The sequence below is a fragment of the Aplidium turbinatum genome, chromosome 8 (assembly GCF_918807975.1).
Source record: "Aplidium turbinatum chromosome 8, kaAplTurb1.1, whole genome shotgun sequence".
Classification (NCBI taxonomy): Eukaryota; Metazoa; Chordata; class Ascidiacea; order Aplousobranchia; family Polyclinidae; genus Aplidium; species Aplidium turbinatum.
The window spans coordinates 2,076,870-2,086,532 of record NC_137479.1 but is presented as its reverse complement, the minus strand read 5'-3'; the positions used below and the strand labels follow the sequence as shown (position 1 = coordinate 2,086,532).

The following is a 9,663-nucleotide window of genomic DNA, read 5'->3' as shown; positions in this document are numbered from 1 at the left end:
CTAGAAAAGCTTGCACATTTTTATCATGCTGTTCTTGATCACGTCCCGCCACGGTAACATTATCCAAATATGGAAATACGTCCTTTAACTGCAATTCTTTGACCATAACCGTAAAATTGTAAACTACCTGTTACTCTTCGGTAGGCTGTATGTGTTTGTGTTTTCTATGTGTTTGTGTTGACTTTGGAAGTCTAATCCAAGAATGACGTCACTATAGAGATTTTCAAGGATATTTAGTCTAGTCATGTCATACTTGGTTTGATTTATTTTCAAGTTAGCCAAACAAAATCCGGTAGACTTCATTTTTACATTGGAAGCAGCCATTTGAACTTGCTGGGATGAAGGATAAACGCTTAACTGTAAGTTCTTAGTTCTTGCACACTGTTGAGTCGATGTAACTTTCGGAGCTGCCGGTGTCCATTAGAGCGGTGAGGCATTTTCCATTTAGTGTGATAGGCAAACATGCACTCTGTAAGCTTCCAGGACATGACGCGGAAACAGAGGACTGCAACGACGTCGTAGCCAGGGATGTTGAGCTACTAATTTGACTCTCTTGCGTATAACTCTTGGAGGAAGGCACTTTAGAACGGCACACCTTAGCGAAATGGCCTAGTTTCCCACACGTGAAGCACTGAGCGTGCTTAGCTGGACATCGCCGTCGATCGTGATATTTTTGACCACAGAAGTAGCAAGACTTAGATTTTGATATGGCTGCAGACATGTTCCAATTTCCTAAAGCGCTGTCTTGGTTAGGTTCATCATGAACGGGAGTTAGTACAACGAGGTCATCCACTCTTGGCGTATAGGCTGCAGAGTTTGCCTGTGCCGTGCTTAAAGAGTTTGCGATATTAAAGGCAGCCTCAAGAGTTAGTTCCGTGCTTTCCAATAATCGCTGGCGGATATGGTTTGCAGTCAACCCATTTATAAAAGCATCTCGAATGAGTTCCTCACGGTACCTCTCGGCAGTGACATCCCTTAGTTCGCAGTCTTTACTAAGCGAATGTAATGCTCTCTTAAAATCATGGAGAGACTCCGCTGGCTGTTGTCTCCTTGTAGCTAACAGATGTCTTGCAAATATCGAATTTGGGTCTTTATGTACACTCCATTTAGTTTCGAGATTGCTGCTTCGTAGCTAGGAGAGTCTTCTACCATTTCATAGACATCTGGGTTAATATTGGCAAACAACACGCTGAGCTTGTCTTCTTCTGCAATCTGGCATTTTTGTAAGAATAGATTGAAGATTTTCAACCAATGCTTCCAGACCTTTGTTGCATTTTGCGCGTTGGGCTCTGCATCAAACCTTGCCGGCTTCAATATGTCTTTCAGCGTGCTAGTTGCCATAGTAAGTTATAAGTTAGTTTAATTGAAATGAAACTATTCTTTACATTGTATTTGCTTTATTAAAGCTTAAACTAACTTATAACGAAAGTCTAGAAAACAAAACATGAATTAACCTCCTTTTAACAAAGATACATAAACTAACAAAACAAACAACCTGACGGTAGGTTAACTACAAGGCTACTGTGAAACACGTACAGTTTGTTGTAACAATGCAACAAACGGCTAGCAGCTACAGGCAAGATCACGTTGCATGCCGTACAATCACTTTAGGTAGGCTATACTACAAACGGTTATAGGCGAATTCTTCGTAAACAATTCTTCGTAAAGCAATTCTTCGTAAGCAATTCTTCGTAAAACAATTGTTCGTAAACAGTTGTTGGTGAAATGAAATCCGTAAAAAAATTTTTCGTAAAGCATTTCTTCGTATACACCAAATCTCCATTGCATGCACGAATAAATGCTTTGGGAAGAATTGTTTTAGGCTACAAAGAATTAACTTTACGAAGAATTGTTTTACGAAAAATTGCTTACGAAGAATTGCTTTACGAAGAACTGTTAACGAAGAAAACGTCGGACACCAGTTTGAACGACGATTGCTTGTTTGGTAGATGAGATATAAATCTGAAACTTTTCAGGTGCATAAAGCAAGACATAGGCTACTCTTTCAATTTGTAAAATATTAATGATTTTATTGTAAAAATTAAATTGCTGAGAATCGGCACAAATTGGTGAAGTTTAAGTTGTTACAAGATAAATCTAGTACTTGTTCTGGATTTGTAGCCAATTGATTCGTGTAGATGTATGATCTTGCTTTCCAACAATGGCAAAACTGTTAAAATCCGAGCAGAAACGAGAAAACTACCGCAAGTTTAGTAGAAGCACTATTTACCGATCACAGCAAACAGGGGGTGGCGTATATAGTCAGGTTCGTTATGTAATTTCGTTCAAAATTTTTGGAGATTAGCAAACCTATACATTTTCGGAAAGCTTAGACCATGAGGAATCCGAAAAACTTTGATTACATTTGCAGAAATGTCCCCATGGCCGCCATTTTGAATTTTTAAAATGGCCGTTTCAAAATATATATTTTGATATATCTCGTCTCTTAATAAACTTAGAAACTTTATCAAACATGCTAATTATATGTTTTAAGGGTCAAGAAATCCATTAGAAGCATGCCTAGATACCAGGCGTTAACCACTTTGCAATTATCCGCCATATTGGTTTTCAAAATGGCCGCCGAAATTATATTTCGTTACATTACTACTTATATACAGTGTTTATAAATATAAATATGGAATAAAAATTTGCCAAGCTCAGGCCTTCGGCCTTTCGTTTAGTTATTTCATTCATAGTTTTGAGTTTGTCCCGGATTATGCCCAAGAAATTATGGTAGCCTAAGTCTATTTCTATAGTGAGTCGCATAGTTTATATTTTTACCGTATAATATTCTGGCAACAAACGAAATACAATTTTCACTCTCTTTCAAAAAAAGAAGAAAAATAGTGTGAACTTAGAGTTAGACTGAACCACAGTCTTTATAGAGACTGCGACTGAACTGAAAATTTATTCCTATTCACAAATGTGTTTCAATCGTAGTGAAGATAATGAGTTACACGTGTTGGTGTTGCGACTTACGAAACAGTAAACACCATAGGGATGGGACTAGATTATTAGCTAGCTCAGCAGCCAGCAGGGCTTCCACTTGTGAGGAAATTTCTTGATTTGAGGAAATCTGACTTCAAAATGCATGAAAGAGGAAGTTTTTGAAGAAATGGGGTAGAATTGGCAAAATTCTTAGTAGTTCTAAAATATTTCACATTTTTCAAAAATAATTTTTTTTTACAGATTTGCCAATACAAGCAAGACTGCCTATTAAGCTTTTAAACTGGTTTGTTGCTTGGATGCCTTCGCTTTGAGATTTTTGCTAGCATAATACCTACGGTGCCAAGTAAACAGAGATGGTGGTAACCAACCAATAAAGCAATTGGTTTTAACTATGCAAGTTGAAAAACTTTGTGCTAACCATGAGCTTATTATGTTTGAATATTGAATGCAGAACTCCCGTAGTTTTGAGAGATTGAATAGCCTAAGTTTTAGATCTGTTTTGTAACAAATTGAATATGAAATGAAACAAGTTTTGTGTTGAAGCAAAGCAGTTTTATGCTGAACAAGCTACACTTATCAAATCGTTTCAAGTTAAATGAAAACTTGTTTTTGCAATTTTGAATTGTAACAAAAATAATCAATTTTGCATTGACACAAAATGTTTGAAAACATGTTTTTCGACTTGTCGCACTGTTAAGTGGCTGTATAAGAATAGGGCAGTGGCTATTTGACCGGCTCCGGTCTTTGAATCTGAAACACTATTTGACCGGTCATGACGTCATTACATAAGTACTTTTTTCTTTTTCTCTTTCAAAGCAAAAGACGTGAAGCGCCTATATAAACTTCTAAATTCAACACGTTTTCTTCAACTCAGTCCGTGGCGCATACGCTGCGTCTCGAGTTGCCATTCTAGAGGGGATGAGTTCGATGCTATCCGGAAGCATTGACTTTTTTTTCATTTTCTTTTATCTAAACTTTGAACCGAAGCGCATTTTTGTGGTCAATTTTTAATTTGAGTAGCCTACAGCCCATTTTTTTATGTCTTTTCAAATGTGAGTAATAAAGTTAGAGTTTTTTTAATTTGCTGGAATTTGAGAATTTCTCTGGGTAATTTTCCGATCGTCATAAGTGACCGTGTTTGCTGAACGACCCTACATTTTTGCTCTCAAGTTAGTTATATTTTTTAAAGAAGTATTGTATAGGCTATAACTAACTTGAGAGCAAAAATGTAATTTTCTTTTAAAAAAAATGGACGATTGGAAAATTGGACCACTTATCACTTAACTTATCACGGAAAATTACCAAGAGAAATTCTCAAATTTCAGCAAATTAAAAAAACTCTAACTTTATTTCTCACATTTGAAAAGACATAAAAAAATGGGCTGTAGGCTACTCAAATTAAAAATTGATCACAAAAATGCGCTTCGGTTCAAAGTTTAAATAAAAAAAAATGAAAAAAAAGTCAATGCTTCCGGATAGTATTGAACTCATCCCCTCTAGAATGGCAACTCGAGACGCAACGTATGCGCCACGGACTGAGTTGAAGAGAACGTGTTGAATTTAGAACTTTATATAGGCGCTTCACGTCTTTTGCTTTGAAAGAGAAAAAGAAAAAAGTACTTATGTAATGACGTCATGACCGGTCAAATAGTGTTTCAGATTCAAAGACCGGAGCCGGTCAAATAGCCACTGCCTAAGAATAGCCCACTCAATGAAATAAATGACAGCATTACTGCATTGTGTTAAAATGCAAAGTAACTTTTTTGAAGTAGTTTGTTGATATTTTCATAAATATGCAACTTGGAAGCTATACCGTACCGTTACTGTATATATCTTACATTTGTATGTTTGTACTTTCTAAGTTTTGTAGAATAAGAACCAACTTTTTCAGTCAATCATCATCATAATCCATCGTCGGTTTGTTCCCCACTAGTGGGGGTGACCGATTGTTTCCGCGCAGCAATTGTTTTAATCCCTTTTCTCCATTTCACCCTGTCCCTTGCATCTTCCTCCTTCAGTCCGACTTTTTTAAATTCATCCTTCACTTGTTGTTTCCACGTTCTTCTTGGACGACCGTGTTTCCTCTTCTCATCCACCTTTAGATCTAGTGCCTTTCTAAGAAAACTTCCTTCCTCCCTCCTTATCACATGTCCATACCATCTTACTACCATCTCATCTTACACCATCTTACTCATTAGTATGTATATTGCGTGAGTAAATTTGGGTGGAAATTTAGTTTTTCAAAATGAGAAAATAATGACTTGGTGGTACTAAGAAAATAGTGTTTAAGATTAAAAGACTGGAGCCGGTCAAATAGCCACTGCCTTTATTAAATGATCTAGAATAAAGTTTTTAAAAGACAGTGGCTATTTGACCGGCTCCGGTCTTTTAAAGGGGACCTGAAATAAAAAATTAAAATTTTTTTGGTGATTCTTTAGTGTATAATATAAGTATTACTGTATATTTTTCGAAAAAAATTTTTGATATGCCTTTTTGTTTGGGAGATATAACCAAATGAAAATCGGCCACGTGATGGCGCTATTTGTCTTGTGACGTCATCGGCTGGCAACCAAGTAAACAGCTTGATGCATTTGCCTTAAAAACGTCGCATAGGTCATTGTATATTGAGTAATAATAGATCAGCATAAACAAGATGTCTGAAACAAGACAAGGATTTTTCTTTGAACCAAAAAGACGGCGACTTGACAGCGAAGAACATCATTCTGATTCGTGCTTTGACAACACCAGTTCGGACAGCAGTCGGATGGAAAATTTGCATTGAAAAAAATGCAGGAAAATAATTTGCTTGAACCAAGTGGTTTATATCAACTAAAAGTAGCCTATGTATTCAGAGTTGCCTAATATGCCTACCCTGCCAATGTTTTACTGTCCTACTGACCTGTTTCAAAGTCTTGTTGTTTTCTTGCTTTGCTATTCGATCTAAACGCCTGAGCGTACTCACAAACCTATACCTAGGTCGATCGAGTTTTGTGGGTACTGTATTGACAGTGGCTTTCACATATCTTGAAAAATCAAAGGCAGAAGAAACAGCTTCAGGGATGAGCAGGTGTCTGGACTTGGTGCCTTGTAGCTCTGCCTGTAGATCACGTTGGTAATCGCTGGCCAGAAAATTATTGCTGCACACACGGCAGTGCTTGTTTACAGGTGGATTTTTGAGTTTCATCGCTGAGATCCATTTCTTCAGCTTGTCGTCATTATTCAGAGGTAAACGGTGAAAGGATACCCCTTTGACGATTCCTCGGTTAGTACAACTGGGAGCAATACAAGAAGCCACCATTTTAAAGGTGTAAAAACTCCCTTAGCACAAAATTGTTTGCTGTTTCGGTAGCCTACGCGATTTGTTCCGTGTTTGCACGCAAAACAGTAGACCTTAGATGCGGTTTTGCCAGCCAATGACGTCATCAAAAATTTTGACCAATCAGAATCATTCAATTCAAAAAAGGTTATTTTAGGTTTTTTAATTAATGGTAACACAAAAAATAAAAAAATTGTTGGAAAACGTTGTATTTCAGAAAGATCTACAAATACAAAAGCCATGTATTTTCGTTGCAGTGCACCTTTAACCCTATTTCCTGTGGGGGGGTCGGTGGGGACTTGGTACTTTTCAAAGCAATATCATTAAAGAACTACGCGATCCACAGCTTTAAAATTTCTTGACTTTTCCTAAAAATTATTCAAGTATTTATTCCGCTTTAAATGACGTTGCTATTGTCCATAGTTTTAAAGATATTACATGATTTTCATAACATACTCTGATATTTTAGCTAGCTACTAGCTAGCCCTTTTGTTTTCAAATTATACGGATTAATAGGATTACTGAGCGCCGCCGCCGTGCGTGGTCTGCGACGCAGATATCTCATGAGTTGGTTTTGTTGTGAAGCATTCAACAATGGACTTCTATATAGTAGAAGTCCATGATTCAACCGTAATGATTCCGCCTTTGTTTGCAAACTCGAGTTTTGAGTTGCTTTGATTAATCTTTTAATTACATCTGAGTTTCTTTGAAGTTATCAGAGAGCATCCGATAAGCTATGCTGAAAAAATGTAATTTTACGTTGATTTCTATGGCGAATACATTTTGTTTCTAACTTATAACAAGAAGCAGTAGGAAAATTCTTGACAAAACTCTGTTTATCTCATAAAACAAACAGACTGATGTGGTAAGTTTCTTGATTCTTGTCGGAAAGCAAGGAGTGCGTGCTTGAACCGCCAATAAACTTTTGCATGTACCATTGTACGGTCTGTACACTTATATTCACATGAATATTTATGGATGTTGTGAAAATGTTTTATGAAAACGAGAGATTGATGGATACTGAAAAGAACTTGACACAGACTATCAAAGCTGCTTGGCTTTTGTGGAAAAACACGCGCAGCTAAATTATTATGCTTTGACAAACATTGTGCATATTGTATCAGCACTGAATCTTTACCAAAATGGTAATTTTGCAGTTGCTTGAGAGATTACAAAATTATTTTTTCTCTACGAGAGTTTGCGCAAACCCTTTATTAATTTTTCAGAAACCCCAATTATGATGTAATGTTTCTTCCCTTATACCCCAGTTCTCAATCACGGTGGCCTTTCATTACTAAAACCTACTATTATGACACGGAATGGCCCGTTTCGGCTAGTCCGATTGGGCTGATCCGATTCGGCTAGTCCGATTCGGCTATTACCCTTTTCGGCTACAGCCCGATTCGGCTAGTCCGATTTGGCTGATCCGATTCGGCTAGTTCCCTATTGGGCTACAGCCTTTAGCGGTTAGTTCCATATTCGGCATTTTTTTGAAAATCCAACGATAATCCTTCTGTAATCCAACAAAATCCAACATCGTTTCTTTTGCATTCCGACAAATTTAGCGAAAAATGTTTGAATTATTAAATTTCTTTTATAGTTGAAATTATCGAAGCTTTAGATGAGTGGGGTTTTGACCTAACCCTTGAGATCTTAAAACTAAAAAGCGAATTAAATTTATTTTTGAACTATTAATGTTTGCTCAGATGAAATTGACATGTATCATGCGTCGCCGTCTGCATGCAAACTTAGAATATATTAGAATCCTCAACTACTACAAAATTCTAAATCCAACGACGCCTTCTGTTTATTTACAGTAGAGAATTTTGTATTTTGATCTCGAAGCTTTAGATGAGTGGGGTTTAGACCTAACCACTGAGATCATAAATCATATTTATGACACCGGCATAGGCGCCGACTTTTAATTTTGCACGGGGTGGCGGATAGCACAATATGGCAACCTAAAAACTTTCAAACTGCATGTTTTTGTTTTTTTACTAAGCGTGTTTCGTAGATGCAATTGTCTTTTCACACCTGATTTGTAGCTCGATTATTTACAAAACAACTTTACAACAAAGCACAGGAAGTATGTGGTGAATTTTATTGTCACGTTGTCGCTCCGACATTTAACATTTGGCAAAAGTATTTTTGCTAACAGCAGCTCTGTCAATCCAACTGTTAATCAACTGGTCAAGTTGTAACCGTTAAGCTTCAGCTTGATAAACATTTAAAATTAGGATGTGGTTCTATCGCTGTTGCGTCATGGTAGATCACAAGTAGGTTTTTATGCGCCTGAGTGCATTACTAGAAGGCAACGATAAGTATATTTTCACAATGCAGACCACGTTTGGAAGCATTAATGAGATTGTTTCATTGCTTGCAAATAGATCAAACAGTTGCGACAGTTGAACGCTTTTTCGGTGGCATCTTTAAGCTGAATAAAACTGGAATGTCGGGGAAAACTTTTACTGGACGACTTTTTGTAATTTTTTCTATGATGTAACAAGCAACTCCTAACTTATGTCAGACCAATAAATTCCCTCCTCAAAACTTTTACAGGACAACTTTTCGTAATTTTTTCTATGATGTAACAAGCAACTCCTATGTAAGACCAATAAATTTCCGCCTCACAATTTGTCACGCATTGACACGCAATATTACATTATTACTGCATGAAGTAGATAACAAAGTAGAAATTAAAGCAAGAAGTAGATGACAGTACACTCCAATTGAAATCGGAAAATAATTCAAAATGCAAAATCTTGACTAATTGAAAAAGGTTGCTTTCATTATTGGAAATTGGCAGGGGGTGTAGCTTTCCTCGAATAGAATCATATAAACGTGTAAATTTGCAGAACGTTAAAAACTGCTACTTTACTAGGTGCACTTTTTAAATAAAAACTCAAAAAGTTTCGAAAATTGCATTTTTTTTAATAAAATTTGAAAATAGATATTCATTTAGGAGGTGGAGCTATAAATCATCGAGATAATTTTATTTCCAAGTATTTTATAGCTGTCATAATTTATAGCGATATTATGAGCAGTTTAAAATTTTTCAAAAAAGATTTTTGAGGGAGGCAATGGAAAGATCGTATTTTATTGATTAATAAATCCCATTGTAAACCTAACAAATGTAACAATGACTTATGACAAGTAACAAATAAAACGATCGCAACAACAAGGAAAAAACTCGTAGCCACGTGTTGCGTAATCTTCACGTAGCTTGCTTGATGTTACGCGAGTATCATGCTTGTGACAAAAACAATCATTTTCTTCGCAATACTGTATTGGTTCACCCCTTGCTTTACGTTGACTTGAAGCGAAAACCAATGATCAAAAAAAGATTTAAACGTCCGTTCAAATTACATTTATTTGCAGTAAGTAATGTAACCTAAACG

The 9,663-nt window shown here is 36.5% G+C and overlaps 1 protein-coding gene across 1 annotated transcript; it reads right to left on the bottom strand.

The window, feature by feature from the left end:
• Window positions 1–367: 367 nt before the first annotated feature.
• On the bottom strand, window positions 368–1,341 carry LOC145775420 (uncharacterized). The gene is made up of 2 exons (XM_082586714.1): window positions 1,301–1,341; window positions 368–1,067 (listed from the first exon to the last, which is right to left on the bottom strand). The coding sequence occupies exons 1-2, from the start codon at window positions 1,339–1,341 to the stop codon at window positions 368–370; spliced, it is 741 nt and encodes a 246-aa protein (XP_082442840.1).
• Window positions 1,342–9,663: the final 8,322 nt, after the last annotated feature.